General features: G+C 34.3%; 2 protein-coding genes across 2 annotated transcripts; both read left to right on the plus strand.

The window, feature by feature from the left end:
* The first annotated feature begins 907 nt into the window (after positions 1-907).
* LOC133194133 (testis-expressed protein 10 homolog) lies at positions 908-14,014 on the plus strand. The gene is made up of 16 exons (XM_061330114.1): positions 908-981; positions 1,446-1,652; positions 1,845-2,518; positions 3,911-4,062; positions 5,227-5,318; positions 5,837-5,965; positions 6,071-6,278; positions 6,553-6,679; positions 8,038-8,204; positions 8,609-8,786; positions 9,404-9,474; positions 10,581-10,654; positions 11,872-11,952; positions 12,058-12,337; positions 13,429-13,553; positions 13,929-14,014. The coding sequence occupies exons 2-16, from the start codon at positions 1,467-1,469 to the stop codon at positions 14,001-14,003; spliced, it is 2,619 nt and encodes an 872-aa protein (XP_061186098.1). The 5' UTR covers positions 908-981; positions 1,446-1,466; the 3' UTR covers positions 14,004-14,014.
* An 823-nt stretch (positions 14,015-14,837) lies between these two features.
* LOC133193766 (uncharacterized) lies at positions 14,838-20,499 on the plus strand. Its single transcript, XM_061329699.1, has 4 exons — positions 14,838-14,924; positions 18,820-18,951; positions 19,217-19,567; positions 19,901-20,499. The coding sequence occupies exons 2-4, from the start codon at positions 18,927-18,929 to the stop codon at positions 20,464-20,466; spliced, it is 942 nt and encodes a 313-aa protein (XP_061185683.1). The 5' UTR covers positions 14,838-14,924; positions 18,820-18,926; the 3' UTR covers positions 20,467-20,499.
* Positions 20,500-20,852: the final 353 nt, after the last annotated feature.

Consider the following 20,852-nt stretch of genomic DNA (forward strand, 5'->3'; position numbering starts at 1 on the left):
TCAGAAACAGTTATACTCTAAAAAAGAATAAAATGCTTTGATTAGTGAAGAAATAAATTTTCTTTATGAACAAAGTAAAGCATACTTCCTCATTTTTGATTAAATATATATCAGGTACAATTTTGTAGCTAGAATAGACTTATTAGATCTACCAATTAAGTATCTTTGTTGATTGGGAATTAATTAGAGCATGTGGAGTGACCACAACGAATATCAATTTTTGAAGTAACACAATTGCCATATTAAACTAGATATAAATAGCTCCAAAATGGAGAAGAAAAAAAATTGGGTAAAGTAGAGAAAAATATTATTCTGTCATCATTTAGAGACACTTTGAATATTTAGGACTCTGCTCAAAGCAATTTAAGCTAAACAGGTTATGATAGTATAAAAGTTATGATGCTTAAGCAAGCTATTTTGAACACCATGAGTTAAGTATGTCAAGCTACACAATCAAAATAATCAAAATAATCCAGAGACATAAAACACAATGAGATGTTATTTACGTTCCAGACTGAATCTGATACATGTAAATTGATACTTTAATAAAAAATTCTACAGTTAGAAAATGGTTGGTAGAAGGATCATGATGATAATGATTCAATACTGCCTAAAAAATACCTACAGTCGTAATTTAACAAAAATTAAATCCCACGTGAACACGTATACGTGCTACCTATGTAAATATTGTGACGCGTCACATCCTACTTTCATTTTAGAAATCAAAAAACGAAATAAATAAACCCGTTAATTGAAAGAAAGAAATTTGTATTTAATAGTTATATTATTTTTTCAAATATAAAAAAATATGTATTTACGTAATCGATGCATAAAACTTCATTAATCAGTTAGACTTTCTAATTTCGTTTTTAGAAATCTTGAAATGTTTATCTCCTGGTCGAGCACGTGTTGATGGACATATCCTACTTCTAGGCCTAGAGCTGGTTTTAACTGCCAGTAAATGATAAACAATTGTTTTTAGTAAGATTGTGTAGTCTTTGCCTTTTCCAGATATTTATGTCTTACTAACGTATAATGTTCGACAAAAGGTGCTCGGTTTTAGGACGGTGTAGTCTGCGTGTTTTGTGTATCGTGTGTACATAAATATTATATTTTTTAAGACTGCTTTTTTCAGCGATTTTCGATTTTATGTCAATTAGTTTATATTTAGATAGACAAAGGAAAACACAAAATACACACCACCCTTAGCCCGAGTACCTATTGACTATTCAACATGTGCATTTATTTTTATCTATTTGTTATATTATTGCTAATAGTAATACTATACATAACCATAACTGCTAAAATCACACTTTTACACTTTGAAGTAAATTGAAATAAATATGTTTGTATATATTATTTATATATTATATAATATCAGGGACCTATATAATAGTAGTATATAGGTCCCTGATAATATTGAATTTCTTCACTGCTTTTTCAAGAGCAGTTAAAAGAATAAAAGAATGCCAAAGTCAAAGAAAAAGAAAAACCAAGACTTCCAGAAAGTGAAACTGAAAGTAGGCAGAAAGTTACAGAAGGCTGACAATGTTACGAATGCAAGTTTCAAAACCCGGTCTGTCCAAGTGGTACAGCATATCAAGACGGGAGATGGGAACCAGCCCACTACAAGACGCAACCTTAGTATAGGGGTGTGTAGTTTGATTATTGAGTACCAAATTCTGTAAATATATCACTATGTTTGGAGTTTTCAATTTTTGTGGAAGACTTACATTTGGACTGACAAACCTGAAGATAAATACTTTATCACCATGATCACTTCAGTGGAATCATATTGCCTATATGTATATATATATTAATAAGTAATTAATGGTATTTTGTAGGATTTACTGAACCAGTGTCAACATTACAGCACCACAGTTAGACTTGATGCTGTCAATGGATTACGAGAACTTCTGTCCTCTCATCCAGAACTCCTCGAGCATCGGCTCTCTCAAACCATTGACCGCATCTCCCAACTAATGGTGGACAAGGACCCAGCTGTGAGATCAGCACTGATCAAACTCTTCAGACAAATTGTGCCGTCAGTCCACCTGCACAAAATACGACCATTTTTCCCAATTGTCAGTGCACATGTGTGCTGTGCTATGACTCACATTTATGAAGATATTCAAAGTGACTCCTTGCAAGTTCTTGATATTTTCCTAGAATATTACCCATCTCTGATTGTAGACCAATCAAGTCAAATCATTCCAAACTTTATTGAACAGATCTCTCACCAGAATGCCTCCAAGAAATTTAATGCTGGAAGTAGGTCTCTCAGTGTTAAGCCTGATGGGAAAATCCAGGCTCATAAGTGGAGGATCCAAGTTCTCTCAAGGCTTGGCAGGTTAATGTCAACACTGATAGAGAGTACAGGCCCTTTGACTTTGGGACCAGAGGTAGATGAGAAAGAGGAGGGTTCAAAGGTCATTTGGAGGGATGATGAAGAGGTCACATGTTCTCCTTGCCCCCGACATTTTCAGAGTGTGTGGACAGCTCCGGGATGTAAGACAAGGTTTGTTAAATGAAATGAAATATTACAAAGTAGACATTCAGCTCTTAGAACAACTATGTTTCGAAAAATATTTATTTCAAGAATGCCATCATAAAATGCTCTGAAAATTTTTAGGTCACTTTAATCACTCAGATGAGCTTTTGTTGTGGGCTCCAATCTGTTATTGTATGTCATTCATAAACTTTTAAAGATTTTAAGCTTCTTTTTTGAAAGACCTCAACCAATGGTAGTATCTATAACATCTATGGATTAGTCCAGTCCAGTATGAAAAACTGTAATTATATTACAGTTTTCCATAATATGTAGTGTAAGTAAGATCTAGAGTTACCCCCCCCCCCCCCCCCCCCAACTGCTTGATCAAATCTGCATCTAGTTCACAGCAAGGCCAATACTATCACTTTAATTACTATATTCATGATTAAGAAGTAGAGTTGATGCCTAAGTGGTAGCATGTGTTTTATCTAAGCCTTTAGATTGGCATTATACAGTACAAGATTTTCAGTTAGATAATCAATCAGTGCACTAGTTACAGTATGAAAGAAGCATGATGATCGGAAGAAGACTAGGGAGGACGGAGACATAAGACCAGTATCAGGTCACTGGGTCAAGTATCAGGTCACTGGGTCATCTTTAGATTATACAGGTCTCTGAGGAAAATTACTGCCAATCTCGCAAAAAATTCTGTTTGGGAGAAACAGACTTTCAAAGTGTGCACTTTGTCAATGGAAGTGAAAAATAAGCAATGTTTTCAGAGTTATTTCTAACCTTGCACCTTGAAAACAATAAGAACAGAAGATTGGAGCCAAAATTTGTCATAATAAAGCATTTGTAAGACTTGTATCTTTGGAAAAATTTTCCATAATATATTTTATATCATGAAAAATTGTAATACATGTATAACAGCTCATATTACAGAAAACATAATATATCAGTTTTTTGTCATGGACTGGACTGATTAAGGAGCACATATATTTCTTTTGGGATGATGGCAAACCTAAAAAAATCTTCTTCTCTTCTCTTGGTAAGAAGCAAATCTCTATCTAAATTGTTACATTTGTGGTCCCTGGCTTAAGGTTTCAGAGTTGAGGGTAGGGCTAAGTCGGTCACGTTTTGAAAATACAGTACACCAACATCTAGCAGGCAAACTGTTAGCCTGATTGAGCAGCCAGCTCTATCAACATGAGGTTTGTTGAAAATAAAATGCATAATTTGTTTGATTTGTGACACAGTAAAATAATTTTTTAAAATAAAGATTTATTGATAATCTTATACTACCAAACATTTGAAAACAGGTTTGACATGAGTTTATGTTTGTAGTTTATGGGGAGTTGATAAGGGAAACAACTTTGGAATGTATCTGTAGAACTCTATTAATTCTTTTTTTAATTACAGTACCATGAAGAATCTCCTCTCTGTAGAGATGGAAGAGAGAGGTTTTAATCTGAGGGAACCCCATGGTGTACTCAAACTTCTGGAGACGATTGTACCCATCTTACTGGAGTGTTGGGTAGAGGCCACAGCTACTCAACACAAGGCTGTAGAGGGTAGGTTATCTAAGGATCAGTCTAATGGCTCACTGCTGGAGACAATTGTACCCATCTTAATTACTGGAGTGTTGGGTAGAGGCCACAGCTACTCAACACAAGGATGTAGAGGGTAAGTTATCTTAGGGTCAGTCTAATGACTCAATTGTACTTATCTTACTGGAGTGTTGGGTAGAGGCTACAGATACACAACACAAGGCTGTAGAGGATATGTTATCTTAGGGTCAGTCTAATGGCTCACTTCTGGAGACAATTGTACTTATCTTACTGGAGTGTTGGGTAGAGGCCACAGCTACACAACACAAGGCTATAGAGGGTAAGTTATCTAAGGGTCAGTCTAATGGCTCACTGCTGGAGACAATTGTACCAATCTTACTGGTGTGTTGGGTAGAGGCCACAGCTACACAACACAAGGCTGTAGAGGGTAGGTTATCTAAGGGTCAGTCTAATGGCTCACTGCTGGAGACAATTGTACCCATCTTAATTACTGGAGTGTTGGGCAGGCCACAGCTACTCAACACAAGGATGTAGAGGGTAAGTTATCTAAGGGTCAGTCTAATGGCTCACTGCTGGAGACAATTGTACCCATCTTAATTACTGGAGTGTTGGGTACAGGCCACAGCTACACAACACAAGGTTGTAGAGGGTAAGTTATCTAAGGGTCAGTCTAATGACTCACTGCTGGAGACAATTGTACCCATCTTAATTACTGGAGTGTTGGGTAGAGGCCACAGCTATACACAACACAAGGCTGTAGAGGTGTTAGTTATCTAAGGGTCAGTCTAATGGCTCACTGCTGGAAACAATTGTACCCATCTTTATAGACAGTTTGGTAAACAACTACATGACATGTTTCTTAAATCCATGCATTGAAATTGGCAGTTACTCAACATGTAAGGATATAGGCAAGGTTTAGTTTGTCAGTACCTTGTATGCTTACTTATCCTTTGCATGCCACCCTGGAGGATGTATGAGGCTGTTCACATTGTGTACTTGAAAGAGAGATTTCATACTGATCAGTTTGTTCACTTCTTGAGATGAAAAAAAAAAAGACCACTGTTAAATGAGGTGTGAATATATTTTCCTCATAAATTGTTTCTTGATTAAGGTAAAAATAACATTGGGGATATTGCTCTACATGATATTTTATTTTTTGTGTCATAGGTTCCTTATTGTCAGTGGATGCCTGCTCATTGCGGCACAATGTGGTGAAAATTATTAAACTTCTGTGGCAATACGCTGGACAAGTGATCCGGGTAAGTGTGACAAATATACATGTAACATACTTGTTCATGTATTGATATTTGTACAGAGTACCCAGGTACTTGATCAGAAAATTATTCAAGTATCCTATTACAGTTGAACTTCGGTATCTTGAACACAGATATATCGAATACCATGGATATGTCGAAGTGAATGGGAAGTCCTTACCATGTATTTCTTAAGTATTTTACCCTCGATATCTCGAACCCTCGGATATCTCCAAGTTTTTTCTCAGTCCCATCAAGTTTGAGATAACAAGGTTTGACTGTATTTAAAATTGACTGATTTGACATCACTTCCTTTAGGTCTTTTAGATTTTAACAGTTGTAGTAAATGTTAGTAAAAATAAATCTATGCACAGCCCATTGTTAGTGAAAGGAATAGATACATGGACATGTATGTGGCATCCACACTGAGTTCTTTGTAGGTGGGCTGGGAGAGCAGTTTAATTAAGCGTAGTACTACATGGACATTGTCTCAGTCAATCACATTACTGATTTGTATTTTGAAGTTGGGCTGGCAAAGCAGTGTTGCCCATTTCCTGCCAGATTTTCATCAGCATTTCATGAAGTTCTTTCCCTACTCAGCCCACACAAGTGGCCAAAAAAGTAAAAAGACACCACAGGATAATGAACAACAGGTAATTTTTGAAATTTGAATAGTTTGTATACACATGTATGTACAGTTTTGGAGTACTAGACTAATTTATATAAAGTTTTTCTTTTTAATTTCTATTTTCAAACAGCATACTGTGCACTCTCTGAATATCACTATCTGTGACATTATGTCTTACTTCCTGGCAACCAATCAAACATCAGGACACAGAAGCAGCCTGCCTCACACAGTCACACAATACTTCCTTACATACTTGCAAGAGGAGGGCTATGATTCATCAAATACTCCACAGATCCTACAAGTTGTAGAGAGGCTACTGGAATACTACCAAAATAATGGTATTAAATGTTTATCAGATTCAAGAGTTTACTCAATAAGTTTGCTTTTTGATTTTCATGTTAAATAAGAAAATGAAATTATAAATTATTCAATGCATTTAAAGGGAGACAACTTTGATATGATCAATGCTGCTTGTAATATCTGCAACTGTTGATGGTGAATTAGATAAAAAAAAAAAATAATCAATTATAATTTTTAGTATAAAAAAGCAGTCAGTTCTTCTTTCAAGAAAACAAAATCAGCAAAGTTAATATGGATAACTAAATTTTACAGAGCAATTCCAACAATTACTGTGGCTCCTGGTGTCTCGTTTTACACATATTCATCATCTCTCCAAAGAGAAAAAACTGTTGTTAAACTTCTTCTCCAGGATTGTTAGTAAAGAGGGAATTGTTTTAAGGTTTGTGTCTCACAACACTTTTCTAGCTACAACAGTTTCAGAAATGTCAGTCTGTTGTATTTTTATGCCCCCGGATCGAAAGATCCCGGGGGTATATTGTTTTTGTCCTGTCTGTCTGTTTGTCTGTCTGTCTGTTGTCAACTTTAACCTAGCCCATAACTATTGCGCTGTCAAGGGTAAGGCTTTAATATTTGACATGAGTGTTCATTATGACAAGACCTTTCCATTGTACAGATATTTTTGATCATGTGACCTCAACTGTGTCCTTTGACCTACATTTGAAAAACTTTAACATTGGCCATAACTATTGCACTGTAGTCTACGTCCCACTCAAGAATTGTGTTACCATCGGGGGCATAGTGTTTCACAAACACATCTTGTTAATTGTATAATCCTGTCCTATAAAAGACCAATATAACTAGACAAGCTGTATTGTATGAATGGGAAAATAAATTTTCTTTTTCGAAAAATAAATGACAAAATAAATAACTACACATGTAATGGTATTCAAAAATAAATTATTCAACGATATTGTTAAGGAATCAGTGGTGTTAAAGAGACACTGTGACGGAAAAATGGGAAAATTGACGAAAGTAGAATTTTTGCAAGACAAATGCAAATTTTATTCAATTCTTGAAAGTTTTAGGTTTCAGAAAATTACTGGTTTCAGAACGTAAAAATTTACTTTTATGGAGAAAAATAAAAGTGAAAATAATTTAGTTTGCCCCAACACGAAAATATTGCTTCACTTCTTCCTCTTTAAGGTATGCATGCGCAGAAAAATTGAAGAAGATACTCTGGTGTCAATTCCATAGATATAAATGTTGGATGACCGAGAATTCTGATATAATCTTCAAAAAAAGATGATCAGAACATATTCCTCACTTTTCATTGCTCCAATTCAAGTTGTTTACAAGTTTCACCCTAAAAATAAAAGACACCTGACCTTGACATTGTTGACATTGACGATAACAACCACACAATAGATATAACTTTTCTTTTTCTGGCACTTACATTTTGCAGTCTTTTCTAGCTTTTACCGAGCAGTTGAGATCTCAAAACTTCCCCTTATCCATATTTCTCATAAATCTTAAGCTTTATGATACAATTATCTTAAAAGAAACACGATATTGACTCACAATTATCTTAAAAGAAACACATGATATTGACTCACTATGTAACTTTAAATAAGTATTAAAAATATATAAATAAAAAAAAAATAGTTCTTGGTGTATATGATTATTGGAAAAAAAAATCTCTCGGACAAAGCAAACAATAAAAAAATCATTTTGTGATTATGTGTAGAAAATGATCAAATGCATCAAATGTGATTTAATATATATTTCTCCATTTCTTAGAGATGGCATCAGACAGGTTTTCCTTGACTCCCTGCCATCACTGTTTAAGTCTTGTATTGAGAATCCTGTGATGTCTGGACAGATAATGGGGGTCCTGTGTGACCTGGCTATTAAATCCACAGAGAAGCACAACGAAGGAGTGACTGCATTTGTCATGTCTGTGTTAGGTATGGAAATATAGTCATCTAAAGGAGAAATATCTATATAGCACAGGCTCGTAGGAAGCAATTTCAATTGGGAGGGGGGTGAGGCACTAACAAAAAATTTTTGAGAAGCCAAAAAAGGGGACATTAGGCTTACAACATCTAGAAGAATGGCAATTAGGATAAGTGATTTTTTTATGAAAATGAAATATGATCGAAATAGAATAATATCTTACTTGGGATTAAAAAAAAAACACCTAGATCTGGGTGGAGTATGTTTATTTAGTGTATTATATATCCCATTCATAGTATTCATTGAGCTGATAATATCATGAAAATGTAAATTATCCATGGTCTAAGAGGAAATACATAGATGTATTCAGAAATATCTTACATTTCATACATGTAGCCTTTTCTATATTCATCAGAAATGGATTTAGAAAGTTTGGTATCTATGGACAACAAATGCATGCATAGCCTCATAGAACTTATTTATCGTGTGCCTCAACTGAATAAGGAGAGTTATGGAAAACTGAGAGATCTGGTGCAAGATGTATGCTTACCACTAGTAACCTGTCAGTATCTGCTACAAGTGATGCAACAGAGGTATAGAAACACAGCTTATCAAATACTGTAAATATAATTTTTTTCCAATCTTAATTCCAAGAAATTACAATTTCGGTTTAATTTTCATTTGAAAAAATTAGGCAGATTTCTAAGATTGCCTTTTTCTGTCCTAAACTCTCTTTAAGTACACTGTAAAAAAAATTTCGCAGAAAGTTTTAGATGTTTATAGAGTGAAAATTATTCCAACATGGAAAGAATATGTCCACAGTATGAATTATTATTTTAGTCCTGAAATATTTAATATAAATAGAAAATTATGAAATACATGTATATGTATGTCTTATTGCCTGCACAGCCTTTTATCAGCTATCTTGAGTTGAATAAATTTTAGACATAAATTATATTTCCAGACATAAAGCATCTGGAAATTTGTGGATCTATGATTTTTGACAAGAATGAGGAGTAAATGCATTCTTATTAAAAGTTTACATTTTTTAAACAACTTTTATGCCAGAATAGACAGGGTTTTGGATTGTACAATGTAAAGAATATAGAAAATAGAAAAGAAAAGTAAAAATTCACAGTGAAATGGATTGCACAGGTGTTGGATTAGACAGTTTTTATGTATGTTCATTGAACAAAATTTTATTTGTCAGGTACAATCGATACAGTTTGCCAATAGAAGAACAAGGATTCTACATACAGTTTCTTCTGAAGTCTGCATTTGGTAATTAATTTTTTCCATATAATTAGCTTGATAAATCAGGACATTATACACATGACTTAAATACAACGTGATAATAAATCTAAAATTTATCTACCACATGTACATCTGTCTGTAATGTTCTGATTGTCAGATAAAGATATGGTCTCATATTAATTTTGGTTCCATAAAATGAAAAAAATAAATTCAGAAATAATTGTCTGATTGGCAGAAGAGTTTATGTTTAATTTACCATGTGCTTCAATATATATATAATGTCTATCTCATAACCCACCCCCTCTTTTTCCCTCTTTAAAAAACCTAGGCATCAACCTCCTATTGATATGATTGCCCATCTCATTGTTGATGAATCTGCCTATCTCCTTATTTATATGACTGCCCAACTCTCTGTTGTTATGTCTGCCCATTCCTCTGTTGGTATGTCTGCCCATCTCTCTGTTGATATGACTGGTCATTTCTATTGAAATGGCTGTCCATCTCTTTGTTGATGAAGCTGCCCATATCTCTCAATATATCTGCCCATCTCTTTTGATTTTACTGTACTTTTTTATGGTCATATGACTGCCCATCTCTTTGTTGATATACATGTAATGACTTTTTCTGTGTTGATATGATTGCCTATCTCTTTTTGTTTATATGACAGCCCATCTCTCTGTTTGATATGACAGCCCATCTCTCTGTTTGTTATGTCAGCCCATCTCTGTTTGATATGTCAGCCCATCTCTCTGTTTGATATGACAGCCCATCTCTCTGTTTGATATGTCAGCCCATCTCCCTGTTTGTTATGTCAGTCTGTGCACCCTTTAGGTGTGTCTGTCCACCTTTTTATCAAAGTCCTTAATAACTGCATTTTTCAATATTAACATTTGATTTTAGCACATTACATGTATTTCTTCATACATATAAATAGCGTTTAACATAAAAGTTCTTCAGATTCAAAAACAGATCATTCAAGATAAATTTAAACATTACATATCATATTTTGTTGTGTTTATCTTATTAATTGCAGTCATCAATCAACCATTTAGATTTTTCATCTATATTTTTTAAAAAAATGTAAGTTATATAGGTCAGAGTAATGAGAAATAAATATGTTATTTATACATTAGATCCTGGGAATTTTCCTTTGTGTCATGCCAAGCTGGACAGAGATCACTTCAAACGATTGCTCTCGCTCACTGAGGTGTGTATTCATTACTGCAATTATTGTTGCTGTGACATCATTTCTTTTAGACTATTCATTTACTTATAGAAAGCTATAAACAGGATACTCATTGGTTGGTCAGTTTGTACATTCAAACTAGGAGAGCAAGCTTGCTATTATAAGCATTTTTAAAAGATTAAAAAAATAATAATACCTTATATTACTCAGCTTTTTATCTGCATCTTGTGAGCTTACATGTACTATAAATCACCAAAATTTCACAATACTTTGTGAGATAGTTATTTGGCTTTATAGACAAGAAAATATTCTCAGATTTAGTTATTGTTGTATATTATGCTTAATAATATCAATAATTTAAAACATATACATGTATATATGTGAGAATGGAATTTCTGCAAGGAGATGGTCTTGTATGAGTTATATGGAAAAGTTATTGTGTTTAAAATGTGATTAACAGTTGTATTAATCTCCAGAATCTAAATTATCCTTTTTTCAAAAGAGAATAGGAAGAGCAGTGTGTTCATGAAGGTATATGTTTTTTTTATTATATAGGTAATAAAAAGTCTATGATAAAAAACTACTAAAAGTGTAGAGAATTTAAGCATTCAGTATCTTGGCGTTTTTTTGAATCCTGAGTTTGCATTACCTCTCAAAGGCAAATTTATGATAGGTAACGGCAGCTAGGTAAAATGTGTTTATTTTCACACAAAATTGAAATTATTAATGAATAATTTAGTACATATTAGCCTCAATAAAACCTCAATAAGCAAATCATAACACTTGGTAGGGTAAGTGGAATGATGCGATAATGAACACTTACAAGACAGATGTTAATTTAAATACTGATACTGAAAAATTCTTACTGAGTTATTTAATTGAAATTATTAATATAAATCAATGGGAGATGTTTTAGCTATATCATGAAGGAGTTATTGAACTTATATTGGTGAATATTGGCACTTGCAAGCTTTTGCATTTGTACAGCCAAGGAGTGCCAATATTCACCAGTATAAGTTCAATAACCCTATATTATTGTTTCCTGTATTCTCACATTTTCTCCCCATCCATCTAAATGCTATTGTTAGATTAATGAACTTGGTTTTTTTCAATTACTTCAGCCTCTAAGAAGAGTAGACATTTTTAAAAAAAAAATCAGCCATTCACATACATTTTTGAATCTCAGTAAACTGTTGTATCTGTAAGTTCAAAATGGTGTGTTTTTTTCTTTTCTGCAGACTGTCTCTGATCAACTGTTGATGTTTGAAAACTCAGACCAGGTTGTGGAAGTCTTGTGTTGTTACCTGAGTAAGACAATGGTAATTAAGTAGTTCATGCAGATGCACTTGTAAACTCTGATTGAAGTATTCATCATTCTATACACTTTTTGTAGTTAAGTGTATTATTCCCCCTGAATTCTGCAGGTAACAAGGAATAAAGTTGAAGAGTCAGTTTACCCAATTGTAACCTTTGCCACAATGGGGTCAAAGTTGAAGATTTGGAATTACCCAATCAGCAGACAAGTTACAAATGAGTTCTTAGATTTGTTATGGAGCTACTCATTAGCTGTATCTCAGAGTGATAAGGATTCAGCTGTTAATTCCCTTATTTTTGATGAGGTAATGGACAGATGTGGACATTTTATTTCTGGAGGAGAACAAGTTTTCGGTCAGTTTTTGAAGAAGATACTCAAAGCACTGAAAGGTAATAATGATACATATGCATTATCATACATTTTTATGAATGCATGCATTTCATCTTTATGCACTGTAGTTGATTTATGCCTTCTCAATAAGTCACTTTTAGTGTGTGTCAACCAAAAATTCTACTTTTTCAGTTTTCCCATTTTTCCGTCACGGTGTCTCTTTAAATAACCAAGTTAAAGGCATGTCTCAGCTTTGGTGTTAAAGTTACAATGCTGAATTTATTACCAACTTCCAGTATTGTCTCACATTCGCTGTTTTATACGCTTACTCTGATTGGTCAATAGTAGAGGTCAATAGAGTTCAAAATGTGTAATCTCACTAGATGGTGCGACAGTTTATAACTCCTTTAAAGTCAGTCTTGTCGGTCAAGGGTTTATGTGGAGTAGAGTGGATCAAAAACTCTTGACTTGGGAAGATGAACTAAATGCTGCAGTAATCATAAAAAAAATACAGTTATCATGATCAGCTGGGTATATGAGTAAACTATGTATAGGTCATGCTGCAATTACTGTGAAATCACTAATTTTCGTGGGGATTTAATTTTTGTTTTCGGTATATGTTTTTTTTATTATATAGGTCATAAAAAGTCTATGATAAAAAACTACTAAAAGTGTAGAGAATTTAAGCATTCAGTATCTTGGCGTTTGTTGGAGACCCACAAATTCATGTCCACCACGAAATGTGAAATGTCATATACATAACTACTCAACAATTATTCTTCATCCACGAAATTTAACCCCCCACGAACCCATAGTTTTTTCAAACCACAAAAATGTTGACCTCACTAAAATATGTGATTTTACAGTACTGAAGATGCAAAGGAAACAATAAGTGTTTTATCAGTTATCTCCCTTTATAGCGCACATTTAGCCCTCTCTGCTAATTGTCCCATGGCTGTATCATTATTTTTGTTTTTAAGTATATTCTCTAAAATATTTATTCCTCTTTCAATCTTATTAGAATTAGATCTTTGATCCGCTCCAACTAGATCGCTGTCCTGTTTGAAATCCTTAAAAAAGGCAGAGAAATTTTTTTTGTCATAATGTTTGCATTTTAACATTTTAACTTATATAATGTTTCTATATTTAGACTGTAGTAGTGTGGAGGAAGTGAATGCAGTTCAGCATGCAGCCATTCTAATTCTTCAACAAGATCAGCCGTGGCCAACTCTAGCAGAAAATCTAGAATGTCAGCCAATATTTGACACTTTGGAGGTAAAGATATTTTTACAAAAGAAGATATAGGAGAAATCATAAAATTTGAGATGAAGAAAAGTACTTATGCCCTGTTCAAACAAATGCGCATTAGCTAATTTATTTGCAGTAAATTAATGTGGGGTATTCACACGGAGTTAATGTGAAGCAATTTGATGTGCATGTAGTCATATACACTAGTAATTTGAATTCAAATTATTCCCATTAAATTCTTTGTGTGAGTGTAGTTCAGAACAATTTAATTCCCAGTAACTTAATATTTAATTCAAATTTATTAACCTCGCCATGTGATCATGGCTTTAATATAACTGTCTATGTTTGTATTTGAAAAGGTTTATTATCTTTTACATATTTTGATTTATTTTAAAATTTCAGAAGATTGAAGGCCTTACCTTACAGCACAGATGGAAGAAATTAAAGAATATGTTAACAGAATTTAATAAAACTTAGAAATTGACTGTTATTTGATGACTAAATTCATATTATCTTAAAATCTGCATACACACTGTCTAGTTCATAATAAAGATATGATTGCTGTATTATACTGGACAGTTATAATTCACACAAAATTTATTCTCCTTTTGTCTGAATTTTCTGTGCAGTTTTGGAAAATAATTTATTGCAAACTGTTTTTAAGCACATTCTAATGACAAATATCTGACAAATGACAAGATCACATAAAATTAATGAAATATTACATTTAAAGAGGCTGGGGGGTTGTGGCCATTTTTAGACTATATTGATCTCCTTTAGAAGAAGAGCTCCATATGAAGATATAGAAAATGATCAAATTTTAAAACTAAAATTTTTGAAATTTTTCTTTGCCAAATGATAGTTGGCAGCTTATTAATAAGATATCATATCTAAAAAATTAAGTTAAATCTGGTGGTTAATTTGTGGTTAATTTGTTGACCCCCCCCCCCCCAGCCTCCTTAAAGAAAAAAATGAATATGAGGAATTGTTGGCGTATCTGTTGTGTACCCACGTGTGTAGCTAGAAATTTCAGTGACGATTGAAGTACGTACGTCCGAGAGGAGCAAAAGACTATTCTGCGAGGGAGATATGTAAACGTCTTTAACAACAATTACAATTTTACAATACAATTAGACATGATATGATAAAAGAATTAATGATAATAATTAATTATGACAAGTGTTGAGTATATACTAATAGGATAATGGAACACAGAGACTGTGGAATAAATGAAATTAGATATAACGAAACATTTCTAGATTGAGTTATCTTCGGCGTGTTCTACTTTCGTTTTGAAAGATGCGATTGATACGAGAACCAACCAACAACCACCATCGTAATTTGTTAGATACTATGTATACTGTACCTAACAGACGATTAATTATACCTCTGATACAGGTAAGAAGTTTGTGACCATATCAGCATGTAGGTTGAACATTCTCTCGTTAAACAGTTTATGACCGTATTGTAACACAGGACCGTCTATGTTACAAACAGTGGGTAATCAATAGATAGAACGTTCTATGATATTGTCCTACGGACCCGGTTTAACGATAGAATTCGTTCCGTGTATTGGCAATGTTGCAAAATAAACACGGGCGATAACTCGTACCTGTGCATTTTCTATGAACAATCCAGAGAGTTCCGAATGTCAACATGGCGTTAAATTTGAAGCGAGGAAAAAACGTTGAGAAAACGAGTTGAATTTTCGTATTTATATGGATTATTTTTTAGGTTAAAAGACATATACCATCTCAAAAAGGTTTGTTATGATTAATTTGGTAGTTATTTTCAGTGCAACTCCTTTTGTATTCTTCAAAATCATTTCGGAGTGGATCCACTCCAATTTGCTACATTGCAAGTATGTGGGACGTATTCTAACTGTGGTGAGGGCTTGTCCCGAGACACAGTTAGATTATTCTAACTAGGTAATCAATGGGTACAGAAATACCCCTTCAGCTGTTCAATCACCGAGTTCAGAAGAATGAAGGATTTCAGTGTTTCAGTAATCGTAACTCTGATAAACACATAAATGATGAATACTTTACAGGTCCAGTACAATCTCTTGATTTAGCTATATAGCTTTATTTAGCTATATAGCTTTATTAAGCTATTCAGAATAGCTTAATTTAGCTATTTTATCACACTTTTTTCTTAAATGTGTAATTTTCTAAGCAGGTACAAAAAGTCGCACCTTGGTGCAGTGATGATATTCAACCTTGAACTCTTCTGAAATTGATGCCTGTAAAAATCACTCATTAAATTGTGTCTCCTTGAGAGACTTTGTACTCAAAGTTCTAAGAGTTTTGGGCTATATAACACAATTGATACAGTTACTTCTTCAATGAAATTATAAAGGAGGCCAATTAATTGATTGGTAATAATTCAGTACAATGAGAAGCAATCATACTTATCCATGCCTCAACGCACACAAGGTAGTGGACAGTTACTCAAACAATAGAAATTTATCTTTTGCTTAAAAGTATTCAAAAGCTGCAAAGATAAAACTATCTTTGATTTTGGTTGTTGTTTTGATAGCCCATAGTACATATATGAATAGTCAAATACATGCGACTTTTTGTCTATTTTATACAAGAAAAATTTTTGTGAAAAACTGCATATAAATAGCTAAATCAAGCTATTTTGAATAGCTTAATAAAGCTATATAGCTATTTCAAGCTATATAGCTAAATAAAGAGATTGTACTGGACCTGCTTTAGTAGATTCTGAAATGATTTGTAGGGATGTAACGGCTAAAGCGTACCGTGATATGCATGTATGATGATACACTGGGATTATATCTTGATAAGTATTATGATATTTTACCTTTATTTAATTAATATATCTCCATTCTTAAATCAGAAACTCTCCATTGCAACGTGAATGGATAAAAGTTGTAGATATTAGGCCTGAGTATCGCACGCTACCTAACGATACAATACATATCACGATATGGTCATGCGATACAACATGTATCATGAGACAGCTGTCACAATTGAATTAACAGTTATCATAACATATTATTCTTTGCTAACCTCCACAGTTATGGAAAATATAAAAAGAATATCTTGATACCCGTGACCAAAGTTAATAAAAGGTGGATTTATAGTCTTGACATTGTATTTTTCCTTTGCTACGTGCATTTTTTCAGCCATTTTAAAACATTAAAATTTGTTAGGTTGTATTAGAAGTTTCAAACAAAGCAATGAAAATTATCTGTATCACGATACATACATGGCAATACAATGCGCATATCATGAGCCCTTGCAATCAATACGATTGATGTATTGCTGTATTGTTACACCTGTAGTAGATATTTCATCAAGTTAAAATATAATATGTAACTTTAATAAGCTCCAAGTACAATAAAATAGCTTAGGTAAACATGGTCAATAAAGAAAATCATTTTTAGCTCACCTCGACGAAGTCGAGATGAGCTTATGCTATACGCCGGCGTCGGCGTTAGCGTCGGCGTCCCAGGTTAAAGTTTTAGGAGCAAGTCCCATTCCCAAGTAACTATAAGCCCTACCTGGACCAAACTTGCATGGATGATGCATCTAGGGATGGACACTACCAAACTTGCTTCGGATGCTGGATCTGACCTAGATTTTCCAGATGAGTGACCAGTTTAAAGTTTTAGGAGCAGGTCCATTCCCAAGTAACTATATGCCCTACCTGGATCAAACTTGCATAGATGATGCATCTAGAGATGGACACTACCACACTTACTTCGGATGCTGGATCTGACCTAGATTTTCCAGATGAGTGACCAGGTTAAAGTTTTAGGAGCAGGTCCATTCCCAAGTAACTATAAGCCCTACCTGGACCAAACTTGCATGGATGATGCATCTAGGGATGGACACTACCACACTTGCTTCGGATGCTGGATCTGACCTAGATTTTCCGGATGAGTGACCAGGTTAAAGTTTTAGGAGCAGGTCCATTCCCAAGTAACTATAAGCCCTACCTGGACCAAACTTGCATGGATGATGCATCTAGGGATGGACACTACCACACTTGCTTCGGATGCTGGATCTGACCTAGATTTTCCAGATGAGTGACCAGGTTAAATTTTAGGAGCAGGTCCATTCCCAAGTAACTATAAGCCCTACCTGGACCAAACTTGCATGGATGATGCATCTAGGGATGGACATGGCCACACTTGCTTCGGATGCTGGATCTGACCTAGATTTTCCGGATGAGTGACCAGGTTAAAGTTTTAGGAGCAGGTCCATTCCCAAGTAACTATAAGCCCTACCTTGACCAAGCTTGCATGGATGATGCATCTAGGGATGGACACTACCACACTTGCTTCGGATGCTGGATCTGACCTAGATTTTCCAGATGAGTGACCAGGTTAAAGTTTTAGGAGCAGGTCCATTCCCAAGAAACTATAAGCTCTACTTTGACCAAACTTGCATGGATGATGCATCTAGGGATGGACATGGCCCCACACTTACTTCGGATGCTGGATCTGACCTAGATTTTCCGGATGAGTGACCAGGTTAAAGTTTTAGGAGCAGGTCCATTCCCAAGTAACTATAAGCCCTACCTGGACCAAACTTGCATGGATGATGCATCTAGGGATGGACACTACCACACTTGCTTCGGATGCTGGATCTGACCTAGATTTTCCAGATGAGTGACCAGGTTAAATTTAAGGAGCAGGTCCATTCCCAAGTAACTATAAGCCCTACCCTGACCAAACTTGCATGGATGATGCATCCAGGGATGGACACTACCACACTTACTTCGGATGCTGGATCTGACCTAGATTTTCCACATGAGTGAATTTTAGCCATATTTTAACCAAATTAGCATGGATGATGTATCTAGGGATGGACACTTCCAGACTTGCCTTGGATTCTGAATCTGATGTACATTTTCCAGATGAGTGACCAGGGTAATTTTTTTGGAGTAGCTATATAATATTATGGCCTGTTATGATTAAACTTGCATAGATGGTGCATCTAAGGATGAAAACTTCCAGACTTGGTTTGGATGTTGGAACTAACCAAAATTTTCTTGATTACTTAACAGGTCAAAAGTTTTTTGAGCAGGTCTATAATTAAATCAAACTTGCGTGGATATTGATCTTGGGATGTACCCTAACTAGAAAAAAAATATGTGAAATTTGCCTTACTTGTAGATAACATTCGTCGAGGTGAGCTTCGTAATCTTTGATTACCTATGTGTTTATGTTAAATTTAAAAGAAATAGCATATACCTCTATGTATTTTTTCTGTTTAAAAATATGTCGAATATTATCCTACTATTCTTTTTCCCCAAACAGCCTCTATGTGTGAAGTTATGAAGACAAGGTGATCAGATGAGCTTTGTGGCCCAAGAGCCTCTTGTTAACATAATTTGTATGAGAAGTGCATTCTTGCAGGATTGGAAATGGCAAGCAGTCAGGGATCCAAGGGTATGTATGTCAAAAGAAAAATGTTAATTTACAATTTATCAATGTGTGAAAAAAAGTGTCTTTAAAAAACTTTTTTCAGCCTTGAAGGCTTCACAGCAAAAGAGACTTTTAGTGTTTTCATTTTTTATTTGGAATTTATGGATAAACTTGAAATATATGTAGTTGATTTTAGCACTGTGATAACAAATACATGTAATTGCAACCACAGGGCATAGTGTGTTTCACAAAAGTCATTATGTTTTCTTTTTTCTTTTCTTTTTACCAGTCAAAAGAGAATATGCTGAAAGAATTGAAGTAGAGCTAATGAAATTTTTGGAAGACCACATTCATCTGGAGTCAAATAATTTACAGAAAATAAAATTATACTTAAAACAACATGTACCCTCTTCTGTAAGTTCTATCACCGAGATTTTTGATTCTCTCAAATCCAAAGGACTTGTTACTCTTGGAAACTATAAAGTTCTGAGTGATGTTATCCAGAACATTGATGTAAGAACTTCTCATGGGATTAAGGATTTTGAAAGGAGGATCCAAGCGGAGATGGGTGGTGGGTCTGTTGGACATAGACAGATGTCTGCAAACTGTGCTGCTGCAAGATGTACAACTGATGAATATAGTAATTCTATTTTTTTTAACATTACTGACAGAACCGATTTTCTCTCATATGGAGGAAAAATGTCTATGTGCATACTAAAATTTGATTTTGTTTTCTGTAATTCCAACATTTTCTAACTGAACATGGAGATAAAAATAAAATTCAAGGACACATGTATTGGTATACAACATGGGGAATAAATTGTTCATTATAAATATTTTAGTTATCTCTTTGAGTGTCATTTTGATGTTTTCCTGTTCTTAATCAATGTACAGTGAAGCTTTTAATGAGAAAGAATTGATTTTACTGAAGTTTTTTTTTTAAATTTACAAAACTTTTTCATATTTTTTTTAGAGCTAGACATGCTGTTTGACTTCCTTTCAAGAAAGCTTTCCCCTAATGACATGTTGATTTTCTCTACCTATCTTGATGGATCCCAAATGGCAGAAACAGCCCACTCCTTCAGAAATCCCTCTGATACATACTTCAGGATTCTACACAACTGGAAATCTAAAAACCCCTCCATTGATCATAGATCCAAATTAAAAGAGATTTTCTCGTCAATGGACAGGCAAGATTTAGCGGAGGAGATGGATCATTTTTCTGTAGACCAATATAAATATACTGGCCTAGTCATTGAGCCAATGACTCAATTTTCTATAACTGACTTGAATGATCTGGCCAATAATCTAGCTACAAGATATTACCATGTTGTACGATATCTTGGTATGAGACAGCGTACTATAGATCAAGTGGAAGTGGACCATCCTAATATTAGAGAACAGATCTATCAAGTACTTCTAGCTATAATAAGAAAGAGACCTGACTTAACAAGACAGGATGTATGTAATGCTTTGTTTTATGCAGACCATTCAGATGTGATTGAAATTCTTAATTCAGAATGGAGGCATGGTAGTTGACTTTTATTTGTGAAATTAAATCTGAAAGAACAATTTACTGATTTCAGTTTATTTTTTTCCCCATTTTAAAAGTTAAACTTTGCCTTGAAAAAAATATGAAGGACACAAATAGGAAAACAAGATGTGTTTGTGAAACACTGATGCCACTGTATGGCAGCTAATGAGGAAGGTTAAATTTATACGTTTTCTAGAATCAAAACATGAAGGCTTGCGAAGAGAAGTGGATGCATGCACGAATCTGGGGGGGGGGGGGGGGTCCGAACCCCCCTGGATTTGCAGAGGTATCAAATGTATATACTAAAGCAACTAAAAGTGCCCTTGAACCTCCCTTAGAAAACGCGGCAGAAGCATTCTATGATTAAAAAAGTGGTATTCTCTTTGTTCTT

This window comes from Saccostrea echinata, unplaced genomic scaffold (genome assembly GCF_033153115.1).
Source record: "Saccostrea echinata isolate AGI-Se365-2 ecotype Australia unplaced genomic scaffold, CSIRO_AGI_Sech_v1 ptg000028l, whole genome shotgun sequence".
In the NCBI taxonomy this organism is placed as follows: domain Eukaryota; kingdom Metazoa; phylum Mollusca; class Bivalvia; order Ostreida; family Ostreidae; genus Saccostrea; species Saccostrea echinata.